The following is a 26,983-nucleotide window of genomic DNA, read 5'->3' on the forward strand; positions in this document are numbered from 1 at the left end:
AGTCTGGGAAAGTTAAACTTGACCAAACTTTCCAAGATCCTAGGTGGATGGCTTAACATAGTCTGTTTCAGACTTGGTATTATAAAATATCGTTGGAGGTTTTTTTTCTACTACATAATGACTACTAATTTCCTGATTGGAATTAGCTGGAGGAACACAAATCCATGCTGCAGTTGTAATTTAAACCAATTTCACTTATGTACTTTCAGCTGTAGCAGCTCAGGCTCTCTGATTAATCCTCAGGAGCAAGGCAAGGCTCATATGGAAAGTATATTAAAATGAAGTTAATAAACAATGGGGTATTTCCAATTACATGCAAAACTACATATTGAGGTTTTAAATGCTGGCTGTGAGAACAGAAAAAGTCCATAGGAAACCCAAATCCTTTAAAGCTTTTAAAGCGTTTAAAACTTCAAGTTTTAAAGTGTTGGCTCTATTATTGATGATGTGTGGCTTGGAGCGGGCAGGGAATGGAGCTTTGAGGATAGTAAGGGGGGCAGTGACTAGCGATGAATGACAACGCCTGTCAGGATTTTATACCCCTCATGTATAACGTGTAAGCCAACCCCACATGACACAGAGCTGTGGGGATAATCGGGGTGTTATTTTGATTCCCAAAAGTGAAGGAGTACTTCTGAGGACGAGGCACTGCACCAGACATGGTGCAGTTGCTTAGAGGTGCAGGAACCCTCCCTGGCGCCAGTGCTGTCCCTGTGGGGCTGGTTGCACGCACATATGCGCAAGCAGGTCTCAGCTCGGTTTTGCTGGAGCTGAGGGAACCTTCCTCTGGTATGTTTTCTGGCCAAAAGACTCAATCCTTGCCATGCTGAGCTTGAATAGCTCTACAAGCTGAAAGCACCACAAACATCATCCTGCGCCGTGGCAGTGAGCGGGATTGTGCAGCCAGGAACCTGCATGTCCTGGGGCGAGGGGGTGTTCAGATGCAGTAACATCACCCAGCGACTGCCCTGCATGGTGGACCCATCCCAGCTCTCCAATCACAGCCCAGACCACTATCTTCTATCTCATTATTACTGTCCAGGTTTTTTGTGTTTGGAAAACTTTTTGTAAACTTGGAGTGCTGAACCCTTCCTCCTGCTGTCTTTTCCTCCCAGACAGGAGCTGTGTAGCATGTAAAACAACCTGCGATCACGTCAGACTTTCTGCGAGGGGTTGTGAAGGCAGCTTGGCTATTATGGTAACACCTGTAGGGCCCGAGTGCCCCAAACTTTTAGTTTCCCCTCTGCAGTTTTGATTCTGAGGAACGCCAAGGTGAAGTGAAATGTGGTGCAGTTGGAGGGGTAGGGTGGCTCTGCCGGGGTGGCTTTGTGCATCTGTGCTCATGTGAGCTCTGACTGTAGAGCCATCTCCTGCACCAATATGAAGGGTTAAAAATGCTCAATAAATAATAGCTGCAAAATAATGGGCTCTAATATATTCTGCCAAGATACTGTACTGTTTTCAGTACTTTGTAGCTGACAGTTTTCTGTTTTCAATAACTTAAAAAGTGGAGCCATAGAATTTCAATCACCTTCCATCTTACCAAGAGCCTGAATTCTCCAGAATAACTCAGAGGAATTGACTCAACCATATTTTTCATGTTTCCCAAATGAGCAGTGCAATGCTGTGAAAATTAGGATGGAACAGGAAATAGACAGCTGTACCTTCTCCATCCTTCTAAGAAGATGAAGGTCAAAGACACCTTTATTTTTCTCAACATTTTTCCTCCCAAATGGGTTGTAAATATGAGCACAGCCCAGTGCAATTAATTGTTAAGAAAACCAATTCTTATAGCCTCTTAAAAGGATGGGGAGCAAGTTATTTTGATTATATGAGGCACTGTATTTCGTAGTGTTATCCTTCTACTGTATCGTGGACCTTGAACTGATCTACATAAGAAATAGCAATGTCAGAACATCTTCTTGCATGCTTGACCCTAATTGTGTAATCTCCACTTCTTTTCCCTCTGTTGTATATTCTGCAACATGCACAAAACCCCAGCGTTTCTTAGCTAGTCAGGCTGGAAGAAACCCTTTGTTCCCATGGTGTACAGACCTGTCACCGATTCATCTGTCTTCTATTCCCAGTGCTATATGGCAAAGTTGAAATCACCTGAACTATCCGTCGTCTTCCTGTTCCCTTCTAGAAAGCTTTTATTCTTTCATATGTGCTGCAGGTAAACAACCCTTAGATTAAACAGAACTCTTTAATTTGACTATGTACAGTTTAAGATCAAGTGGAGGAATCACTGCATTGTATCAACCAGAGAAAATAGCTCTCTTTTTATACTGAGGCAAGTGCTACAGAGTCTTGACCTCGTCTGCATGTAATAAATCATTGATAAAATCATTGATACATCCCCCGCCCCCCCACCTTCATTTTCTGCTGGTTCCTTGTCTGAAACTGTACCTTCACTGGTGGTATCACTTTGCTTTCCACATTAGAGAGATTCTCCCTTCCTCACATTGTCTGAAACAGTATGAATGGCTTTCCCAGGAAAGAAAATTAAGACCTACCTTTACCTGCCATGTAACAACCTTCCAGCTTAGATCTAAACTACGATCATTTTCTGTATCTTTTGTCAACTTATTTAGTCTTCACTTGGTTCCCACAGATTCTTAAATATGTGTTAAATAATACATAGTATGCCTGTTTCTTGATGCTGAATCCCAAGGATCAGGTTTGGTCCTTTGTTTTCAGTCAAAGGCATAATTATAATGAAAATCAATGAAAATCAGATAACAAAAAGATATAGGATAGAGTTATTTTCTAAATAAACTGTATTGTGAAACTTTCATTAGAGGCATCTTGCAGTGCTCTGAAGGAATGGCCATGTTTGCCATTGCAATTCAAGATGCATGAAGTTTTCAAACCTCGTTGCCTTGTGCTTTCTTCATTTGTTTGAAAGAGAGATCTGGAAATTGTATCTTGAACATATTTGAAACGTCTCTTATCAAACAGCTTTCAATTAATGGTACATTTGTGACTTAGCAAGCAAAATTAGCTCACAGTACGAATTTAGACACCAACATAAATAGCCCATATTGGTATTTTTAATGTGCAATATTCACCTGTTTGCCACTGAGGACAGCACAGTGAATGTGCCCATTGTTAGCAGTGAGAAGGTTAAGTCTGAGCTCACTAAAATCTTTTTGAAGCCTGCACTTGTAAAGCAAAAGAGGATTTCTAAGTAATATGCTACTTGAGCTTGTTTTAGCCCTGAGCCTTTCTTAAGGCAAAACCCATCAACTGCATTAGAAAGTATACATACTGGTCATTATTGAAGGATTTTAGACTTCCCCAAGGAGATGTTTAACTAATAAGAAGGCTAACTGTGCATATATACTTGTCAGTCAAGCGAACAGTAGTCTACAAAATCTTTCTATAAAGGAGAACAAATAAAGAAAAAAAAATAGATGGAGCATGCAGTTTCCCACATCCATAAGGCACAATTTCTTCTCTCACTGGATCATTCTGTTTCGTGTCAGGTATTCCATGACTCCTATGAAATAAACGGTTGCCATTAGCGTGACCTTAACAGCTTAATGCAGCATGGTATCTTCTGCATTATTTCTGTGCCTCTTATACCATAATAATATAACAACAATTTTGAGTTTGTTAAGCATATTCTGTTTACATGGTATACATAACTGGAAGTTATTGTTAGGTAACTGGTCACTGTGCTTTTTAGCTTGTAATCGTGCATGACAGCATTTAATGATTTTTTTAAACCAAAGATGTTGCATCCTTTTCAAGGACTGCAGCCTACAGAAATTAAGTCAAATTACTTGCAATGAATTTTATGATGGAAGTCTCTTGAACTTCATACATGTACTAAAGCTTGAAAACAGTCCAAATGAGGACTTTGAAAACACACGCTTGTTTAACAGAAAACATTGCAAGTGACTTTGCAATGTGACATTAAATCTGTATTAATTTTCTATGTATGGACATTTAATCTGATTCCCAAACTCTTAATATGGGCCAATAGTTTGAGCGTGGATCAGACAACTGACAGCATGGGTTTTCATACAGTTACTAACATCGCACGTGAGCTGCTGACACCGGTCAGCAAGGCTGTCTTTTAGTGGGCTGTCTAAAGAACCAGTTTGTGCTGCAAAACTATCTTCCATGACGTGCATTTTCTCTTTCCCTCTGTGTCTTTGGGAGAGACTGAGAACGTGGAACCGCAGTGCCAGGATAACATTTTTGGCTTCTTAAATTATTCGTGAATAATTTTAGTTAAATACCAACATGCTGAAATTGCAGAATCCCTGCCCATGCTCATACTTTCACTACCCTCATTTTGAGCTGTTTTCAATATTGTTTTGAATTCTTCAGGTTTGACATCTCCCAGCCTTTAGTGATCTTGTCAGGAAATGGAATGAGTGAGTCACAGGAAAAAGCCCTTTAGGCAGATCTCCTCACAGCCCAATTCCTCTTAATCTTTTAAACTGGAAATTTACTGTTGCAGAAAGCCGGTGGTGAGTGGTACCAGCTGATGAGTGGAGCTGCTCAGCTGGTCCCCTGTGACACTGCAGGGGACTGGGCTTTCCTGGGCGCAAGCGTTCTTTGTCCCATGGCTGGGGAGGGAGCCCATGGGCTCACTATGGTGCCGTGGGAAGGTCCTGTGTGAGCAACTCAAATTGTGCCTTGGTCCATAGTAAAATTTTCCTTGTTGCTTTGAAAGCCAGTTCTCTTTCATCACTGGCAGCAGATGGGGCTGGTACTTGGCTTGATGGCCCTGTTTGAGAAGTGTGTCCAAGGCATGGGTCCATCCCCAAGGAGTAACTGACCCTCTCTGCCTACATGTGAAAAACCCTCCTGAACATGTGGTCTGTCCTGGATAGCTTTTACTTATGCCACAGTTTAGAGATACTGAGAGTGCAAAGCATTTTTCACGGAGACCCGACAACTTTTCTTTCCCTGCTGACGAACTGTTTGATATTGAAATGATATCATCTACCCCACTGGTTATACTGGAATAATGAAGCCTGTGTGGCTCAGACAAAGCACGTCCCAATCACTGGAGCACTCAGAAGGCATTTGCTATCCTAGATTGTTATCTTGATACGACTTTGTCCGGGGATATTACTGAAAGTGAAGGCATTCCTGGGAAACAATTCCTGTCTATGACAGAAAGCACAAAATGGAGATGCAAAATGCTACAGCTGGATCCTCTATCAAAATAGAATTAGAAAATCCTGAGCCCTCTCCTTTTGGCTAGATGTGTAATTCAATAAACACAAAACACAGCCTGTAATGGGATGTGTGCAATGAAACACTACTAAACTTAAGACTTATGCAAAGCTGTATCGGTAGGGAATAGATACGCAACCTTTCGGCTTAATAAAGCCATCAGGTTGGTGGATGTGCTTTTGGTTTCTTCTTACTGCATTTGTATTTGTATAAAAGTTGTACTGCTTCCCTTTGATCGAGAGTTTGAAGGCAATGCCTTACAGCGCTGTCGTGGGTGCCTGCTGCTGGCGCAGATCCCTGCGTGTTTGCAAAGCGAAGGGGCGAGCCATGCTGCAAAGCATTCCCCGTCCCGGCTGCTTTGATGTATTGTCAGTGTAAAATCATCGATTACACAATGTGTTTTCCATCCCTGAAATGTCGTGTTGCCAAACTACTTAATAATGGCATTAGCAAACTGGAATTGAATTTCTCATAGATGGTTTGAGCCAAGTTTGTGACAGCTGATTTACAGCATCTGATTCACTGCTGTTCCCCACTTCCAAGACCCTTGATAAATCAAACTCTTTACATGCATTTAGTTGTTTTTAATTTGTGTCTGTGTTACAAAAAGTGGGAAGAAATTCAGTTCCTCGAGGGATGGCAGCACTTCCCAAGAGATTGTTTTGTGTATCTTGCAGAACTCAGGCTCCCATCCCTAATGCCAACCCTTTCCTTTTTTTGTCCCTCAATGTCGTCTTGTGAGAGGCCCCAGTGTCACTTGAGTGGTGTCAGGGAGTTACTACACTGATGCTTTCAAAAAAAATATTTTTTCTTGTAACTCCTTGATGGTTCTGATAGTTATTCCTTAAGTGTTTCCCTCTCCCCAGCCAGAACCCAGGCTCCAGTTCCTTTCCTTGTGACCTTGGTGACCCTCTGTGACCTTTTTAGTGTCACACTTGGCACTGGCTTCCTCGGAGCAGTGGCTGAGTTGTATGGGGGTAGTTTTGGGGTAGCTAAAAGCCACTAGATTGTTTCAGGCTGTTATTTCCTTAGCTTTTTGCTTCCAAAACAAACAACTGACTGACACGAATCTCATAATTCATTTGTAACCTCACACGCAGGTAAAATCCTAGCTGGTTTATCCTAGCTGTTTTTTGTGCTGGGCTGCAGTTGTTTGGGAGAGCGGCAGTGGAGCCCAGGTTTTTGGAAGTTACTCTTTAAAGGGCCTTGTGAACACTTTATTTCTTTTTTTAAGGGTGGAATTTGAACAAACAGTTCAACATAATGCAATGACATGGGACTGGGATAGGACTTGTTCCCCTGCCTTCTGTGTAGCCCTCTTAATTCACATTTTCTTCAGTTAGCAAGCCATGTAAACAGGATTGCCTGTGAAATGATTTGTTTCTTTTGATGTGTTTTGCCTAACTCATCTTGGCACAGTGAATCTGGAGATGGAACTGCTCTTAAGGGTGCTCTTGCTTCTCTCACCCTGTGTCACCTCCACCTTCTTGTTACCTTCACAGCTGAGGGCTTCTCTTAATCCAGGTCATTGGGCACTGGCTGGCATCGTGCCCATGAGGGATATACCCCTGCAGGACTGCTTGTGCCCAGGGTGTGGGAAGGAAAACGGGAACAATTGTATTGCTTACAGGGCTGAGACTACTGTGTGCTGCAGAGGTATGAGGCTGGAGCAGGGCATGGCCACATGCCGGGGTGCTGGCCCCAGCACTGGAGCAGGTTCATCTTTAATCCTGGTACCAGCCTCTGAGGCTTTGAACGACTGCTTGGACTGTGTCTGTGCAGAGGGAGTGCTGGAATCCTCTAGAAAAGATGGGTACTTTCCTTGCATGAGACTTTTTGTGCTTATAATTACCAAGAGGTGTTTTTAGGTGCTCAAGTGACAGAAAAATGTTGTGCACATTGATATCTAAACATAGAGAAAAAGAAGCTGCTGCTGGCTAACAAATGTGTCAACCTTCAGGTGAATGAAATAGCATGGCTTGCTCTTGCATGTCTTGTAACTTTTGATATGGCTTTTTCTTCCCTGCTCATCTACTGTGCTGAGGTTTCCTTTATTGCACAGTAAGTCCAAATTCAGCAATTTACATTTCTCTTAGCTTGAACAACTCTTTCCGCTGCTTATTACTTTGCAGACACCATGATGCAGCGCTACACACAGGCAGCTTTCACCGAGGGAGCCTGTTGTGTTGGTATTTCCTTGATTGCGCTGTCTGCTGAACCCTCTCGCGCTGCTTGTTAAAAGAAACAAGGCCTTTGCGTTTCAAACGCAGCCAGATCGGCCTCTTGCCTTTTGATATGGAAAGTGCACTTATGGCTGGGAAGGAGAAGCTGCAGCAAAAAGGTGCTGGTGGAGAGAAAAGAATAGCCTTTTGTTTTCACCTAATTTCAGAACAGATTTTCTCCACCTCCTGTGAGCTGGGACATGGCAGGAGTGCCTTGGGCAGCTGAGGGCAGGTGCATTTTCTGCCCCTTTGCACCATCAGTGTCTGTGTTTGCTCTGTCAACATGCATCATGAGAAGGGTTTTTCAGTAAATCGTAGCTCTCCTTGGAAAGGACCTTCGGCAGCTGCCAGGTGAGGAGCCAGAGCTGGTCCCTTCTCCTAGGTAGGGCTAAGCATGCCTCACCTCACTGTCACAGCTGGGCTGCCACCAGCAGAAGTTTCTGTCAGGTTGGAATGTCAGTTGAATGTGGACAGTCTTTTGGGGCTAGAGGAGGTTTTGCAGTGCCGCTGTGGTCTGAATTAGGAAGGGAGCATAATATTTAAACTAAATGAATAAGGCTTTGCAGTGGCCTTTGGTAAAGGCAGGTGTGTGGAGGGTAAAGGGTCCCTCAGTTTGGGATGCAGGTGTGAGTGATTGCACAAGGTTACGGAAAGGTCAAGGCAGGAGTAAGACTTTTGATGAATAGTGATTTTGGGAGCACCTGTAACAGTTGGGGTGGAGGACAGAAAACCTCAGTCAACAGATGTTTTGGGAGCTGTCTGATGTCCGACAGATTCAGGTGCCATCACAGGAGTGTGACCGATGTCCACTGCAGTGGTCCAAGCTGTGCGGAGTCAAACATTTTCTGTTTTCCACCTTGGTCCTGAGCACCGCTCACTTGGGCAGCAGGGATGGGCACGGCACCGAGTATGGCAGGAGGCAGCCAACAGGAGAGTCACTTTTCAGGGGGAATGGAAAGTTTCTGAAGCTTGATGGCCTTGAGACAACCTGTCCACATTTTCAAGGGAATCAAGTGGCTCAAGTGTTTGCAAAGGGCTATCTTTGAATTTCAGCTTTTTGGCCCCAAATGAAGTAACAGTAACGGTCTGTCTAAACAACATATGGTGATGCTGTACAGAGATGCATGAGCTCATTCAAATGCTGAAGAGTTGATAGCTTAATTAGCTGTTGAGGTACTTCTGTGTGGATACAGCTGGAAGATACCCAAGGTCCCCTGCCTCTCAGGGGCCTGTGTGCTGGCTGCCGAAATCCCTGCTATGCGCTATGTGCCTGCCCGTGGTGGAGCTGCCTCCGAGCAGCACAGGGACCTGTTGATACTAAAGACCGACCTCCTGGCAAGATTCCTCTCGATGAAAACTTCTAGGAAAATAACTGCCTTTGGCTATGTGAACTGTTTCACAAAGCAATGGCTAGGTGAGGCCAGGTCCCTTCGTACCAGGATTTAGCAGCATGTCCCAGGACAAGTTGGTTAGATGTCAGTGATGTACTCCAAAAGCAGCGTGAAGGAACCTGCTCTTACAGTGGGTTTTATTCTTCCTTTTGGCCACTTTCAACACAATGGCACATCCTTTGATCTTGTTTTATGGTTTATCAGTCTTTGTCATAACAATATCTCTATAGCTTTTACCTTCAGAGAGCCTAATTGCTTTATTGCATTTCTTTCAGTGGGTACCTGCTTATTGATTTCTTTTTTCTCTGCTCCCTCTTCTGTGCGATAACGCAGCAGTACGGGCATCTGTGCGCAGAGTTAAACACCCAGGCTCCACGCAAGCTGAGTGGCTCAGGATAATGTTCAGTGATGTTGCGCAACCTGAATTGTGCCTTAGGTTGTGTAAGTGGTACTGAGTGGTCTTGAGAGAGAAATGGCCTTTATGAAATGTTTTCTTTATCAAGAGCTTCAACGAAGCTTTTTAGTTCAGGTTGCAAGTCAGATCTTCAAATTTATTATTCTGAGAAGTTAAGAAATAGATGAATTGTAATATTCTTTCTTCTCAGGTCATTATGCAGTACTCTCTCTACTTGGTAAGGAGAGATGCTTTTTTTTATCATTTCTGAGTCTAAAGCCAAAGGCATTTTTTGTAGAAGAAAAATAGAATAGCATTGCAGTGAATTTTATTAAAAGCCCGTATAAATGTGTATATACGTATGGTAAATACATTCTACCTGCTCCATGTATTACAGTTTCTGCTGAACTGCTCTTATTAAAAATGGGCAGAAATGTATAAGGTGTAATATGTTAGGTAGTTTAAAGCATGGCAAAAAGCAGCTTAAGGTCAATTTAAAGGTGGGGTTTTTTCAACTATAGTTGGTGGAAACTGTTTACCGAGTCTTGTGTGAAAATTTTTAACCTGCAAATTCCGATTTCATAGTTCATTCATACTTGGGAACTTAATTTGAGATCTGAGCAGTTTTGATCTGATTAGCAGGCCACATGCTCTTCCATTTCTGGATGGAGAAACTGAGATCTCCGAGCTGGGTTTCAGTATGTGTGAACGCTCACACAGGCATTTGGCAGTGGTTTCCGTAGGTAATCTGTAGCAAATATTTTTCTTATATGTAAGCATGCTTGTTAAGATCCCTTCCAACCCAGACCGTTCCATGATGATGTGATTTCTGGCGATGAACTGTTCAATGCAGTAGGCATGGGGGTGAATGTACAAAGACACGGAAACATGCTAGAAATGACCTGGACTGATTTTAAAAGAACATTAACAAAACCTTTTTTTGCTGCTGTCACACGTGGAACATGGGGCAACAGCTCTGTGATGGCAACTGTAAGCAGCCAAGGTGGCAGCTCACCAAAGCCTTGTTTCCTCAGAGCCAGTGCTGGGCACATACCTGAGCTCTGATGACTCCAAAGTTAAACAATGTTTTTCCAAACTCCACAAGCCTGCTGCCTTGCATCAGTCTTGGTTCAGTTCTGGTGAATATCCAGTAAGATACCTTGTTGGGAGAACAGCTGGAGGGGTGAGTGTATTTCATTTATCTGAGGAGATGGGTACAAATGTTTTTCACGCCTGCCAGGCAGGTTGTATGGGGAGCAAGGCCCCTCGAACTGCCTCTCGTATCCAGATCAGGGAAATCCTACCCTGATTTCTGCTCTTCTGCCAGCAGCACTCAATTCTAGTTTCTCTGCACCTAATACAAAAAATGAGAATGCCTTTTTGCATTTATTACCCAGACCATTGCCTTAGCACTCCCAAGATTTTATCCAATGTGACTTTTTCTAACCTTGTGGAAATTGCAGTGATGGAAGATGTATCAGTAATTTTCAATCTTATTTCTTAGCCAGCGGTGCCCGGCAGCTTGCTTAACAGCATAATGAATGAGTTCACAGGTGCTTTTCTTCTACGATCTTTCAGTTGTTTGAAGGGAGCTGTATTTTGGTCAATGAGACAGATGGTAGAGAGGCAAGGTGAACGAAAGTTTACCTTTTTTCATATGTGTCTAACAGAATATGATTAAACGTTAAAACTATGCAGTTAATTCTGCTGTATTTACCAAAAGAAAATTTTCTGAGGATGGTTGTTATGGAAACAGTAGCCCTCTGTCCTTCCAATTGGAAAAGATTTATTTTAAGGGAGCTAAAAACCTTTAAATATTCAGCAAGTATAAAAAGGTGAGATCATAATATTCATCTTGCATATCCTCTACAAAGCTTCAAAAACTTCTGTGACGATGAGAAGATAGTGGGGTGTGGCAGGCAAGAAAGGCTCGAGAGCCCGTTTTTAATGTGGGAAAGTGAGGGCACTCATAAATAAGGGAAATAGGACATTCGTAAGGGGAAATGAGACTGCTCGAGGGGAGCTGCATCATCACGAGCAAGCCCTGCCTGGAGGATGACCCTGCAGCCACGGGCGCTGCGCATGGCGTGGGCAGCCTGGCCCCTGCGGGAGTGGGGCTGGCATGGGGCTTTTGTGGGCTTCTGAACAGGAACCGTGGAATCTGTGTGTGCCGAGAGCACTTCCACTCAGACCGTGCAATGGCTCCACAATGGTTCTCTGTGGTGTATGGAAAGAATTTTAGATTCAGCATACCAGTAGCTTCAGATGACAAGTTAAAATACTGTAATTTGCTGAACAATCAGATGCATTAAAAAAAATAAATGACTGGACTAATAACAAAATGACGTGCCCAAAGCTGCAGTAGATACCAGAAAAATTGTTCCCCAAAGTACTTTCAAACTGAAAATCGAGCATCAGCTTTTCTATGTTCCTGTTCCTCTTGTGCACACTTTCAAAAAACATTTAGGGCTCAACTACAGATTAAAGAATTATTATTTTTCCCCACTGAAAATGAATTATAAATGTATCTTGAATTGGAATTTTCTATTTTTTAGTATTTCTTTAGCTACAGCACACATCTAGGTACATATTGTGTTTCTGATACTTTCCTGATAGGCATTTCTTTCTATATTAGTTGCTTTTAGGTTACAACCTGGATACATCCAAATCTGAGGGTTCTAATGAGGTCTAAACCTGGAATTCTTCTTTATTTTGTCATAGATCCGTAACGAGTGACTGCACTGATTAACCGTAAGGGCTTTCGTGGTGCCAGGGAGCACTGGGGGAGCACAGCACTTCATGCAATGTCCTTTCAGATCTACCATTCGTGGCCCTTGACAGAAAAGGTGAAAAATGGGGAATCTCAGATGAAAGAAGATGCCTCATCTTAGGAGGCAGCAGGTTAAATGCAGAACATCACCTTTTTTTCATGGGCTTCATGTGAGGATGGCCTTTCCATCCTAGTGCAGAAACTGATGGATGAGTGGATTGACAAACTTACAGTCATGATAGACTCTCTTACTTTCATTTCCACAGACTTGTCACTAATACTGAAATTATATGCTGACTCTAGTATTTTCCTACGTAAGCGTTTTGATTATAATTAAGAAAGACACTGCTTGCAAACTCTCATCTGGATTTAACTCACAATATTTCATTGTATGCCAGAAATAGTTTATTAAGCTTTCAGATCAAATAGGAGCTAACATAGGGAATGGAAAATCAATGCTGCTTTAATTAATCTTTTGTTTTTGAGAAGGAGAGGAGGGGAATGTCACTTTCAATAGGAAAAAGTGAAATCAACCTTCTTCCAAACTCCTGCAAAAGCACAGCTTTTGGTAAAAGTCTAAATATTGCAGATTCAATGGAGGAGGAATGAATCATGGCACGCCAATATCCAGGCTTTCAATGTCATGAACACATTTGCTCCCTGCAGAAATAACTATCAGTCACTACAGTTAGCAGATCACCATGCGGAGCCATTGTACCAGCCCATGGCTGTGTTTTGTTTGAGATTTCTTTTGTTTGGGTCAAAACTGGGGGTCTGCAGAAGTCATTAACTTTGCTCCCTGCCACTTATCCTCTGTTTTGCTGGTCCTTTGCAGAGTGTGAATGTCACCTTCTGTGAATAAACTTACCAGCTGTCTGGGGAAGACAGTGAATTTCAGTTCTACCTGACGTGCTTCATGTTCTGTTCCTTGGGAGGTTTTATAATGATATGATATTTTCCTGTTGGATTTTACTCTGGAGAAAATGACGTCGGTGTAACTTTGAGGATCTTTTGTCCTGTCAAATCCATTCTCTACTTTGCATCTGTTAAACCATTTTTTAAACACTGTCTTTTACTTTTCAGACTGTATTCTAAGGGTTCAGCTATGGGAAGTGTTAGCAGCATGCAGCTGCTGAATCCCAGATTCTTCCATTTAGGACAGTTTCCATGCTGGGGAAGGGAGCAGCTCCCTGTCCCATGGCATTTCCCACCCCGCTGCTGGTGCTGGGGTGTATCCGGGGCTGAGGTTCCCCAGATGGCTGCAGAGGGAGGTGAACTCCTCCAGGGTGGAGGAGGACACAGGTGCCTTCCTGGGGGTGGCACTGGCTGTCCCAGCTTTGCCAGAGCTGTTTGTTTCCTTTTCTGTGTGTGCATCAGCAAAAGGCTTTAGACGACAGCCATCCATGGAGAATAGTGTGGTCTTGTTCATACACCTCCATACCATATGTTCTAGATGGATATGGACCTTCAGCTGAAACCCATCAGTGTTATTTCTCTTGTCACAATTTTAGCAGTCTCTCTTTTACCCTTGGCGTGCATATTGTCAATGCCGTGGCTGTTAATAGAGTTGGCTTGAGAGACTCTTGTTTCTTCACAAGAGGAGAGGCGAACTCTTTTGTGGTAAACTCCTTTACTGCTCCTCTGTTGATGTAGAATTGCAGAATCATTTAGGCTGGAAAGGATCTTTGAGATCATCAAGTCCAACCGTTAAGCCAGCACTAAGTCTATCACTGAGCCATGCCCCCAAGCACCGCATCTTCGTGTTTGTTAAATACCCCCAGGGATGGTGATCCCATCACGTCCCTGGGCAGCCAGTTCCAATGCTTGACCACCCTTTCCATGAAGAAATTTCTCCTAATATCCAGCCTAAATCTCCATACTGTAATATATAGGTATCTGAGGTGTCCTGGCTGCCGTGGTCTGTGCAGCTGAGGGTCCATCCTGGCCCTTGAGTACCCTCAGCTCCTGGCCAGCAGCCATGACAGTGATTTCTGACTGTAGCAGCGTGCCTGTAAAAACTTTTTGGAAAGAGATCTGGAGTGAAGTGCAGCCTTGCTATTAAATTGGGTTGTTAATCTGGACTGGATCCAGAACAGATCCATCCAAGGGGGATGTTGCGTGCTGTAAGAAGGAAAAAAAAAATATTCTTTGCAGAACTTCTCATAGATTTAATTGAAAATTAGGCAAATAAATTTCCAAGGAGACTGTAATGAACTCACAGATGATGAATCTGGGTTTTTTAGAAGCGCATTAGCTTTGAAATCCTAATAAACCTGGAGGCACAGATGATCTCCCAGGGTGCACCAGCCTCCCTGAGCTATGCAGGTCTGTTACGTGGGCTGATAGAGGCACGTGGTCTGTGCAGGCAGCTGGTCTGGATGTTAAACATCCGTGTATGTGCTGCCAGTGCACAACAGCCCTGTGTGAAGGGAACGCTCCCGGCCTGGGAAAAACAATCTGGCGAGTGGGCAGGTGGAGAGCAGAGGTGAGTGGGTGCTGGGCACCCTGATCTTGCTCCGGGGATGGTGTCGCAGGTGCCGTCTTGGTGTGTAGCATCACCTCTGATTGGGCAGAGGAAGGTGGAGACCTGGTTGCTGGATTCCCTCAGATGGCTTTAGGTGGGGCCTCAGAGAGGTTTGCACCCACTGCCAAAGCATGTCCATGGTGGGGGGCATGCTGACATGCTCCCAGCCTCTCCTGGCCAGCTAGGAGTCACAGAATTGCAGAATGGTCAAGGCTGGAAGGCTCCTCTGGAGAGCATCTCGTCCCACCCCCTGCTGAAGCAGCTTTCCTAGAGCAGGACCCACCATGTCCAGGCGGGTTTGAATGTCTCCAGAGAAGGAGACCCCCCAGCCTCTCTGGGCAGCCTGTGCCAGGGCTCCGTCACCTGGCAGGGTGGAGAAGTTCTTCCTCACGTGGAGCTGGAACGTCTCGTGATGCAGTTTGTGCCCGTTGCCCCTTGTCCTGTTGCTGGGCACCACTGGGAAGGGCCTGGCCCCATTCTGCTGGCAGTTGCTCTGAAGACATTTGTAGAGTCCCTTAAGGAAAGCCTGACATTGTCTTAACAAAAAGACAAGGGGCATTGAACCCCTTTTGCACTTGTCAGTGGAGTTCTGGGGGAAGGTAAATCGCAATGAAATGGGTCGCTGTGCGAAGCTCCGTCTCAAAGAGCTGGGAGATCACATTTATGTCTTGGACCATGTTTAGGCCTAGGCTGTGTGATGTCTCCTGCAAGCTTTTTTGGGGGGTTTGGAGGCTTTTGATGATCATACTGGCTTTGGGGAAGGAATTTGCCATGAAAAACCCAGCCCCGAAGTAGCAAAAGGCCAATTTCCACACTTATAGTCATTTAGCAGTGCCCCAGACATGTGTTCTACCCCTCTGGTTATCTGCCCTCCTCTGCCACCCTGGGCTTGCTCCTGTTCCCCTGGCAGCAATCCCCTCCCTCTGCTCCAGTTTGGAGGCTGAGCCTTCTCATAAAGGAGCAGCAGCAGTGCTTGAAGTCAGGTCCTGAACTTTTCCCAGTGCTGGTGAGGAATGCAGAGCTGCCGTGGAACTTTTCAAGGGAATGATGATAATATCCAGATCTTGATCCCTGAACTCCTCTGCTTTAATGACCATTTCTGGGGAGTTGTGCCCTTGGTGGATCAGCACTTTCCAAAGGGAAGCAATCCTGAACGCATTGGTGGGTGTGTGTGGGAGCCCTCGCAAGGAGTGCTTGAGCAAAGGGCTGAAAGTCTCTCTGCTGTTTTCTCTTTCTGTATCTGAAATGCCGGTGCAGATGCCCAAGGTACCTGCACTCACACGGGCTGCTCTCTGCACAGCTGAACTGCAAGGCCCAGTGCCACATTTATAAAATCCTTGTAATGCTACTTTCTAAAATATTTAAAATAAATGTAATCTCCCAAGTCCAGGAAAGAGCACTAATGATATGCAACTAAGTGTTTATGTAAGATGAGTCTTTAGCTGAATGTTTTGGATCAGGTAAAGGAGCTTTGTAATGAACTAAGAAGGTGACTCTATTGCCTAGACCTTAGTGCCTGTTTTCTCTCCTTCTGCGGTCTGGTGACAAATGGCTTGCTCTGAAAGCAAAGGTAACTGCTGTGGCTGCTGCTGGGTTACTCTTCACAGGTGGTCAGCATTGAAAAAACAAATTCCACCTCTAGATGCTGATTCTGTAGCATACTGTGAAAGTTTTACAGTCCATTTGTTAAAGCTCATTTTAGAAATTCTAGAAATTCTAGTATTTTGCTTCTCTGCTTTGATTTATTTTCATGAGAAATAAAAAAGATAATTTATCCATCCATCCAACCCCCACGCCACCCCCCTGCCAAAGGGTGTTGGAGAGAAGCTTTTTTTAATCAGGAGAAAAAGTTTTAAAAACACAATTTTTGAAATAAAAGATTTCTTGTGCACATAAGAAGAGGGTACAGCAGGCAGCGGAGAAGGCTGGCTATTACAAAGTAGACCAAACTCCGCCACACCAGTAAAACTAGACTTTTAATTGCTGCTGTCTGCACCTTCTTCAAAACTATTTCATGTTAGATTTTTAGCTGTGTGAGGTTGCTATAGCTGTTCCTCTGGGTGATAGTCAATGATAAAAACAATTTTGTTTCTTATGTTTTCAGAGTAATTTTGATTTTATTTTTTTATATATATATGTATGGCTAGAGGTCATTCCAACCTGGTTGTTTCTATGTATATTTAAGTATGAAATGGATTCATCATGAAGTGGTTCAGCACATCCAATTAATTTTAATGGGGTACTCATTGGATCGGAGCCTGGGAACTGAAAAGTAGCTGAGCTTTTTAATAAACCCCTACAAATCTTGTTCTAAGTGTTGCACGTGATTTATCAGACTCAGGCTAAAGAAGAGCTTACTGTATCAATTTATCCTGACAGCATGTGTCTCTGATGTTTAATTTCATTAATAAAGAAACATTTGCACAGAGCATTCAGAATTGTATGGGGCTGCTACTGTGGCAGAAAGTTAATCACCTTGAAATAAATGATCACTTCAGGGCAACTGGGGAGAGTGACAGGAGGAGGAGAGCGTTAGGATTTTAAGAGCATATCTTCATGTTGGCTACTTGGTGTGCCACGTGAGAGCATTGTGCTGGGGTGCGATGCAGCTCTTTGTGTGGAAGCGGCAAGATACTGTAGAATTTCCCTGAGCATACCAAAGTAAAGTAGCAGGACAATGTCTACCAAGTTTTTCAAGTCTGGTTGTTGCCTTCTTTCTCTTTCTTTTGGTTTGTTTTCTCTATTCTTTCTACAAACGAAATAGAAGTTCATAGATAGGCTGGATCCCTAAGCACGCTGTTGAATCTGAATTACCCTCTGTGGAGGGGCTGGTGCATAGTACCTTTCTGAAGAGGAGGGTTAACCGAGATGAGCCTCAGGTTGTCCACAACTGCTCCTGAAGCCCCGTTCCTTGTCTTCAGAGAGACAGATGGACAGACACAGCTGTGTCCAAGATGCCGAAGGGCTGAACCAGCCCAGCCCAGCTGCAGCAGCGGGGCTGAGAGGGATCATGTCCTGTGGGCAGGTGGTTTTTATGAGAGTGACGCTCACAGCATCTGTGAGCAACGCCAGGAGGGATGGTGGGCAGAGGGCAAGGTTTGGTTGCCTGGTGGTGGGGTTTCCTGTGACATTCCCCATGCTTCTGCACACCTTGTAAAGCAGGGTGCTATAAAGCATCACCTCTCTTGTGCTAGTTCCGCTGTGAGAGCCAGGGAGGCTGCTGGGTACACTGGTTTGCACAGGAATCCCTCTTTGGTAGTGACCTTATTGATGACTATATACAATAACCTTGAGTCATTATGAAGGACCTTTAGCGCAGAGTTTTTTGGTTATAATTCCCTCTCCAACGTAAGTAAAAAGTACAGAACATGCATCAACTCCTGATGCGTGGCCATTTCTGAATGAGAAAGCTCCATGGGACAAGAATGTAGGTAGGAAGGATGAAACCTGCAGGGAATGGGAATTTTGGTAGACAGCAAAGACAAGCATCCTAATGGAGGGGGGGGGGAGGAAAAACCAATAGCGTTGTTGTGGGATCTGTGAAGAGAATGAGTGGGCAGTATTGGAGGCAGGCTCATCTGAGAATTAGCTGCTATTCTGCCTGTTTAGAAGGAAGAATTGCAGCCAATTACATTATTTTAGCACCAGGTTGTATTGTAAGGAGGTTCTTCATCCAAGCATCTGATCCAGCCCTATTTGGTTTATGAGATCTGACAAGAACCCCACATAAAATCTGATGCCTTCAGGCAGGTGATTAGTGTAAGCAGTGTATAATTAGTGAAGACGCTTATAGTGAAAATTAATGGAAATGAAAGCTTTACTTGTGCATTAAATTGAAGTGTTTGTGTGGGTATGTATATGCAATGAATTCCAGTATTCTGTCATGCCTGCCCTTCAGTGCAGATACGCATCCTTCCCATGCCAATGTGGATTTGGATCTGTTGCTGTGATGAAATGACACTAGAATTCCCAGCATCTGTTTTCTGGTGATATTATTATTATTGTTATCTTCCTGCTTTGCATCCCACAAGGCTCGTTCACGTCTCCCCCTGCTCCTCGCAACTTCCACTCTGACCTTGCTTCACACCTGCCCCAGCGCTCCGCGGGAGCATCTCGGCAAAGCAAACAGAGGCGCTGTGCAACACGCTGCCAGCCAGGGAGGAGCGGGCTTTCCTGATCTGCACTGCAGCAGGCTCGGTGAGGAGAGCAGCACCCTTCAGCTCTTCCTTTACTAGATTAAACTCTCAAGTATGCTCAAAGCTAATTTTGTATTTTATCTTATTTTGTGTTAAAAAGTGGGTGGGTTAGGGGAAGGGAATTTGGAGAAACTTGATGCACAGTGTGTATTTATAATCCGTTCAGGGGGTGACCCTTCTTAGGTTGCCACGTGTGTTGCCTTGGGGAGTCTAGAATATTTTATTAGTTCTTAGGCATTTATACCCTTCCAAATAAACTCCCTGGACTGGAAAGCTGTTGTCCAAGGACCCTGCTTATATCATCTCTGCCAGTGATTGCTCCAGAAAAAGAATGTGCTGAAAAAATGAAACTCAGAATGAAATATAAGAGAGACAGCAATAAACTCTCTGACCAGAGAAGTTTGTTTTTGGTTTTTTTTTTTTAATTCTATCAGTCCCTGGTAATAGAGTTATACCCAAAATAACTGCTCCAGACAGAATTTTGATTGTGACTTGGAGAATTGCAGGGAACTGTAGGAAAAGTTGTAAGGATGTAGCTATTTCTGTTGATTTTAGGGGTAATGGACTTGGGGGAAAACATGATGGGTAGAGTCAGATAAATAACTCTAAAAAAACTTAGGGCAGTTGGGTATAGAATTCTCAAATCATTGGTCTGGGCCACTTCCCACTGATATTTTTTTGCTTTCTTCCTTCTCCTCCCAAGACACTTCAGTCCTCCTCCATCTGCATCCTTATTTCCTTCTGGGTTTTTTCCAGCTTCCTTGGTTTCATGGTAACTGCTGTGCTTGGCACCCAGCAATTGCTCATAAATCCAAATCTGTAGATAGGGTACCTCTTTAAAAACAATTTTAGTAAGCAGAACAAGGTCCATTTAGTCTTCATTGTCACAGACTGCATTTCCTGAAGAGACTGGGGAAGGATCGCTGTGCAGTTTAGTGAATTAACCCACATGCTCTTTCTGCATATCTGAGGCGGGGGAATCTGAACTCATCCCACAGAAAACTGACTGAAAATCGATCAGCTCAGATGGATGTAAAGAGCTCGCTGGGGAAATGCAGGCAGGGAACTCCATTCTGAACTACTTACAGTATGACAACAGCAGCCTGCATTTCCACTAATTCAGTTGTCTCCAGGGCATTCATGGTAAGCAGGTTCGGGAAAGACATTTGTTTAATATTGCAGCTGCACAAATGACTGCTGTAGGAGGCATGGCACAAGGTGACTGCTAACTATGTGCTGTAGGCACATTGATTCACTGGTGTCCACCCATGCGTGCTGACTTACAAAGACACTGGGTGAGGCTGTTGGTGCCTTGCAGAAAACCAGGGCTATTTATCAGTTCTCCAGCCTAAAATGTCTTTGTTGCATGATTCCCAAGTGAGCAAGCACTTTCTAAAAAAATAATAAAAATTAAAAGGAAGCAGCAGCTCCAGTTGGCTCCATCACTCGTCTGCAGAAGAGCTTAATTTTGATAGTGTGTGATACGGTCACACATGCTCTCTCCCCAGCTCTGCATTCTCTGAAACTAGAGTTTCCATGTCTTACATGAGACGGTTTGTTATGTCCACTCTACCCATCTACCCCTCAGCTGGCTGCTAACGAAAGCCTTGCTTTCATTCCTGTTTGTGCTGGCTCTGCACACTGTTCATGATGGAAGTGTGTTGTCCACATCACGCTACTTTTTTTTTTTTCCCCAGCCAGAAGAGCTTTCTATTAACACATCAACAACCTGAATTTATGAATATTGTGTGATACATGACAAGGAAGATACTCTGCTGGGAAGTCAGAACTGGGATGCAGTCCTTGTCTGCAGAGTACCATTCTGAGGATGCTTTTTTTTCCTGCTTTTTTCTTTTCTTCCATCTTTCTCATAATCATCTTGCTATGAAGGAGGTGAGAACTGATATTAAAAAATACTCTGCAACTGGGTTTAATCAAGACCTTGTTTTATGATTCAGAGAAGTTGTCTCCTCCTGCTTTGACCCAAGATTTGAACACGCATGGGCTAACTATGGAAGTGGGCAGTGCAGCTGGTGAGGGCTGGTGGTTCTGCACAAGGTCCCCAGATGTGCTGGGAAGTGGTCCTGGGAGAGCCATGGCATTTCACATTATTTCTAGAACTTGTGAAATAGGCTTGTTTCTGAATTCTCAGAGAAGCAAAGTTGGCGTTCATTTTGGTTGACTGATGCTTTGGCGAAATGCTGTGAGAGCGAGAAGCTGCTGTTAGATGTGGGATATGGGTCTGCAGGGCCAGGGCTCGGGGAGGCTCTGTGGGGCTTCCCTGGGGGTGTATGTGTGTCTGCTGGCTGAGGGGCTGGGGCTGGTCCCCACCCATGCTGCAGGCAGAGCGGTGCCGAGGGGGACTGCCTGCCTCCCCTCAGCCGTCCTGGTACCCCTCACTGAAGGTTCTGCCCAGGGCAAGGAAACTGAAATTATTTTTGCCTCCCCTGTCTTTCAGCATGGGATGAACTTATTTCTCCCTAGGCTGAAGATCAAAATAGATCCCTAGTTCCCAGTAACAGGGGTCAATAAAATATTTGATTTATTTGAAGTTAGTTAAGTAATATTTCCACACAATGCTGTTTAAGCCTCTGGTGATCAGGCTAAAATATAAGGAATCTGGGTTTGTGCCAACATGCTATTCCTGGGTACTAGGGGGTTTGTAAGCACAGCACTAGCTAGTACGCAGAGGCAATGCCACCCAACAGGACGCATTAACACCCTGCTCCAGGGGCTCATGGAGCACTGGGCCGGCAGCGTCCCCCTCCCTCCACTGGCCCTGTGCCCCCGACACAAAACCCAGACTTGAAGGATGCGGCCACGGGGTGCGCTGCGTGCCTGAGGGGTGGGGTGTGCTGAAGGGTAGGGGTGCGGCACGACAGGAAGCACAAGAAATACCTGTGCAGTTGTCCTGAGTCTCCAACAGCCTCATGAAAAGGACAGTTTGGTCTTGCAAATTTCCTGCTGTTTGGTAAAACAACTGAACTCCCCATAAGTGTTAACATCATCCAACAGCAAAAAGCTGCCCAAGACCTGGAGTTGATGAGTTTCTTCCCCTTGTGGTGACAGCTCTTCCTCTGCATGAAGAGCATCACTGCCAAACTGCCAGTGAGAGGGCACAGGCATGAACAAAGGCATCTTCCAGCTGCTGAAAACCATCAACTGCTACCTGTACAAGGAGTGTCATATTTTGGTGACTTGCCCAATGGATTATTTTATATTGATTTGTCAGCAGATAAAAAAACCACAGCAAACCATAGTGAAATTCAGGGAATCTGCCCTTTTTGAGTGATTCTCTGGCCACGCTGGAGTGAACAGTATTGACTTGCAAGAGGGTGTTTTGTTTTTATTGACTTCTAGGTGGAAATTTATGATGAGGACCGAAGTTGCTCTCCAGAGAACCCAGGTCTGACAGCAAGCCCTCTTTACCTAGGCAGTGTGCTGGCTGCCAGGCAGGCTCACTCAGCACAAGGCAAGCCTAAACTGACCCAGATTTCTCCCAAAAGACTGACGATTTTGGTGACCTGTGATCGCCAACGGGACAAGATGATTCTGTGCTCCAGGGAATCTGCTTCTGTTTCTTTCCCTGCTCTCTCCCTGGTTGTTCTCAAATTAATTTAAGCAGTGAGAGGAGAGCGGTATCAAGACTCTGGAGTTGCGTTGGCAGCAGAAGGAAAAGGTTTTTATCTCTGTAAATATGTGGATGTCCATGTGTGCTCTCTCCCTGCTCCTAGCTGTGTCTTCAGGAGAGTGAAAGGTTTAAGCTGATCGCATTAGTGCAACCTGCATAGATACAAACCCTTTCCACACTGAGTGTTGAGCAATAAGGAAGAAAATATTTTGGAATGTAGCTGGATCTCTAGGTAATATGGGCATGGCTCTTAGGGAAATAACATGGGAAAAACAGTTCCTCACTTTCATCTTCTGCATGTAACTGAGGAACATTTACTGTGTGTCCATTTTCCCCTGATTTTGGCAAGGTCTCTGGCAGGATGAGGCTGACGATGATGGGGAGGTGCCTCTCCTGTTAGGAAAACTGAGGGATCATCTTGTTACCATTGAAGCATAGCTAATTAGTAGGACTGAGGCACTGCAGGAAAAGCTATTCAAGCCTGAGTGTTTGGAAGTGTGAAATGTTTCTAGCAAGATACTTTTAAAAAGAGTGTATTCAGTGAAAACCAGCTTGAGAACGCTGGAGAACCACTCAGTGTAAAAGCTTGTGCCTCAAAGTCCTCTTTAAAGGCTGGGAAAGCACTCAAACCAGCTCTGCCATCTTTCAAAAGCTCTTCAGAAAGGCCATCAAAGTTTATAGCTCTGATATTTCATAGGTCGTCTTGTCCTTTGCTCTTTAGTGTGTCCCTGGCTCCTGGCATCTGAGACAGTCCCAGGTAATGTTTTGCTGCAAAGATGGTGTTTCAGTTCCTATACAGAGATTTAAAATGCTTTATATCTTTTCTTTTACTTTATGCTTTTCAAAGGAATACTTTTTAGTAGTGTCTTAGTTTTTCCAATGTGGCTTGGTTTTGTTTTGCTCACTTTTTTTTTTTTTTTTTTTTTTTTTTTTTTGTTCTTTTTTGCTAACTAACCCTGAAATATGGAAGAAGGATGCTTTGGGGTGAAAGACCATAAAGTGTCTTGTTGCAGACTTCAAACAAACTCTGCCATGAGTAAATCCATATCAAATTCACATAAAATTGTGTTGGCTAGCGTGCTTTTGATGTTATTGAATTACTGCACAAAAAACACCCAACACAGATTATCTATTAAGATTTTCAGTTCAGTCAGGCAATTCTTTAAACAAATAAAAATGTTTCATCTTCAGTGAGCCCTAGCTAATAGCTGTTATTTCTTCCTTCTGATATAAAATAGATCGATTGGTGCCTGTCTCGTCAATAACATTCAGATCACCTTTAGGTTTCCGATAAAGCGGTTGTCCTCAGGTATTTCCAGATATTGCTGGGGAGGGTGGTTTGGGTTTTACCAGGTTCCCCACCTGTCATGGAGCCAAGGACACACAGATTCAGCAGATGGGGCTGTAAAAGTCACTAAATTTATTTTTTACCTTCCAGCAGACAGGCATGGAGGTGCTTCTGGAGAGGATCTTTTCACAGGGCAAAATGAAGGCACTGCGCAGGTATTTGCATTCTGACCTCTTTTGCTTATAATTTTATTGAAGAGAAATAAGAGTGGGTTTGGCTTGGGCTTTTTTCTGTATTTTGAAAGGTGAATTGAGACAATGTAGTATTGTGATAATTTTTCTGGGGACCATGGGGTTCCTGCCCCACTGGCTAACTCCTGGTCCTACTGCCTTTGCTGCTGGAAACGGAAGAGTCCAGTGAAAGCACACATGGGACTGGGAATCCCTTGCTTTTGTGAGCCTTTATGCCCATATTTAATATATAATGTCCAGCACTGGGCATGGTCTCCTGCATTGAGTATTGCCCTAACTTGGTGCACACCAGCACAAAGCTGTGCTGAACCCTGGGTGTCTCTGACCATTGGGGACCTTCAGCAGTATCTCCGCGGCTCTGGGACCTGCACCTGCAGAAAATCAATGCTCCATACTGTGAATCACAGATGAAGCTGGTAGGAATTTCGGTTCCCATGTCCTCAGTCTGGTCAGCCAGCGCGCTGGCTTGTCCCATATGAAAACACAAGTTGTGTGTGACTGTGCTGGCTGGGGGCCTCTGAAACGTGGGTCTGCAGCTCCAGGGACAGGGTGGCAAAAAGCCACCCATGCCACAGACTTCAGCTGGGCTGTGCAGGTGGTGTCCCCTCAGGGCTGGTCCCCTGGTGCTGGCAGCCTCCAGGGTGCCGCGTTTTCCACTCGACTGCGCTGCTCTTGCTCTATTACATGGTCCCTTGCCCCTGAGCTTGAGTTATTGCCTACATGCATGGGTAGAGCCTTTGGAAAAAAACAAGAAAACAACTAAGCATGTAATTAAGAGAGTCAGTATATTTTATGGGGATAGTGACTAAAGGAAACAGCTTTCCACTTTAGTAATTGTGAGCGCCTGTCAGAAGAGATTTGTGGCAAAGGGAGGTCAGCTGGGAAGAGAGCTGCTGCTGAAGAAATGCTGGCTTCCTCCTCAAGAGGGTATAATTGTGTTCATCAGAATTATGACTTCTTACAGATGCCATGCGTATAGGTAGATTTGGTTCTTTCAGGGCACGTACTGCCCGTGCTGCAATCTGAGACCAAAAAAACCCCAACACAAAACTCCACTGACCTTTCTGAAGAGAGGCAGAGTGTCAGCAGGTCATGCAGAGCCAGAAGTTTGGGTACCAGCTCTTACGCTTTATGTGAGAACAAATCTCCACCACTTGGAAGTGTGGGCAGGGAAGCTGGGGACTGATGGAAAGGGGGGTTTAGCGCGGCATTGGGAGGCTGAGGCATGGCAGCCTGGTCCACCCAGGTATCCGTCAGCAGGAGAAAGAGTAAGTGGGAAAGTCAAAGCATCTTTGGTGTGGTCTCAGTTAAGTTCCTGGTTGAGAGTAAACAGTGATATGTGGAGAAAGTCCAGCACCATTCAGTACTCGACTCCTTGTATAAAGGACTCCATCATGAGCCTTGCTTCAGTGCCAGCATTTCTGTTTCTGCTGGTATTTTTCTCTGAAATGCCCCAAAGTGCACTTAGTAAGGCAGATTGTGATGTTGTTTTCATAGGGGAGTGTCGCACCAAAGGATGGCTGGAGAGCACAGAGCCTGCTATCTGCTTTCAGTAGCTATTGGGTTTAACATATTCTGGAACAGCTCCTGGGTCTTCAGTTGGATTTTCAGTGCCTTGCAGTATTTTTCTCTCCCTCCACGTACATTAACAAGTGCTTTATAGTCATAAGGCCTTTGTCTTTAAACAAAACCCGAACAAATTAGCTAATTCAACAATGAAAGAGGTGGAGATACTTTTTAAGTTTTCTTGTGAAAGCTGTGTGAAAGCAGCAGTGATTAGTTTAAACCAAAAGGGTGTTTGCTTTTGAGCTGATTAGTGGACATCTGTATGCGATGGCAATGGTAGATACACAGACAAATAAAGACAGAGCAAAATAAGGTTTTACTGAAATATTTGGGTTGTTGTGCTCTGCAAACACTTAAAGAAGTGGCATATTAATGTCTCTGACTTGTTTTCCAGTAAGTCATTAGTTGCTTAAGTGAAGTTGCTCATGCCAGTTTTCCCTTTCATTATTCATGTTTACTAATGGAAATTGTCTTGACAAATTGGTCAAACTGAGCAACTTATGATTTTATGCCATAGACTAAAAAAAGTTGGTTTGGAACTCCCAGTGAGCTGAAGTAATGCTTAAAATCATTAACACTTCATTGATTTTATAATTAGAAAATCCCTAGAATAAATAGACCGTCCTTTTAAATGTAGCATAGTTGTTTATCTCGACACTTGGTATTAATATTCATACTTATTCCCTGAAAATATCCATGAGCTTCTGAAGATACTTTTTATTGCCAAGCCTTAGGACTCACTCCCTTCCCCAGTGCTTTAACTGGTGGCAGTTAACAGTCACCGTCTTCAAGGGGCACTTCTTGTTCAGTGTGCGTTGCCCGCCCAGGAGCCAGGGCAGTGCAGTTAATTTTGGGGGCAGACTCGGGCTGCCAATAGATGAACCCACCCCAGAGAGCTGAGCTGGTGCTGTCTGAAGGAGATAACAAGACCCCTGAGGCGGCGGAGGCTGAGCCGCCATGATGATCCGCGGCCAAGGGTGAAGCACTGGCTGGGGACCAGGTGGTTTGGTGGCGCAGTGATGTTGGGAAGAGGGATGGTGTAAACCCATGTGCTTAAGTGGCTGTGCCTGAGGGGAGGGGGTAGGGGGTAGGACCCTACTGGGCAAACCGCACAGGAGGGTGATGCGACCGGCACAGAGCTCATGTGTGATGATGGGCAGTGGGGGTGTGGGGAAAATGAAGGATTCTGCCCTAAAATGGCCCAAACCAACCATTGGTGACTATTGGGTGGCAAAAGAAAATCTACCTGGGGATCCAAGTGTCTTGGGAGCATGGATGTATGAGTGTTCCACGGGGAATAATTGCACTGGAAAACCGACTGCCTGAGCTCAGGCAAAATTAATGCTGCCTGAGGCAACAGTAACAAGTATTAATTAACAGATCGCTATCTTCTCTAAGCACGCTTATGTGGCCAAAGGCTTATGATAAAGTGAAATAGAAGTAATTTTCATGGAGACTAATTCAGTACATTAACCAATAACTAATAGCCCATAACTAGTTTCGTGGAGACCAATGTTTCAATTCTTTTCCCCAAAGCACGGCTGCTAGAGA

The 26,983-nt window shown here is 44.3% G+C and overlaps 1 protein-coding gene across 21 annotated transcripts in view; it reads left to right on the forward strand.

Moving 5' to 3' along the window:
* The window catches only part of PRELID2 (PRELI domain containing 2), a 105,885-nt gene that overhangs the window by 49,776 nt on the left and 29,126 nt on the right, over window positions 1-26,983 (forward strand). For 19 of the 21 annotated variants that reach the window (XR_008733493.1, XM_055718055.1, XM_055718052.1 and 16 more), the window contains one exon: window positions 23,766-23,830. Coding sequence is in view for 19 of the 21 variants with exons in the window: in XM_055718055.1 (XP_055574030.1) it covers window positions 23,766-23,830 (65 nt within the window). In the remaining 2 variants the exon portion in view is untranslated. The remainder of the gene's footprint in view (window positions 1-23,765; window positions 23,831-26,983) is intronic. The other 2 variants (XR_008733494.1, XM_055718053.1) reach the window with 1 other exon arrangement.

The sequence above is a fragment of the Falco cherrug genome, chromosome 8 (genome assembly GCF_023634085.1).
Source record: "Falco cherrug isolate bFalChe1 chromosome 8, bFalChe1.pri, whole genome shotgun sequence".
NCBI lineage: Eukaryota > Metazoa > Chordata > Aves > Falconiformes > Falconidae > Falco > Falco cherrug.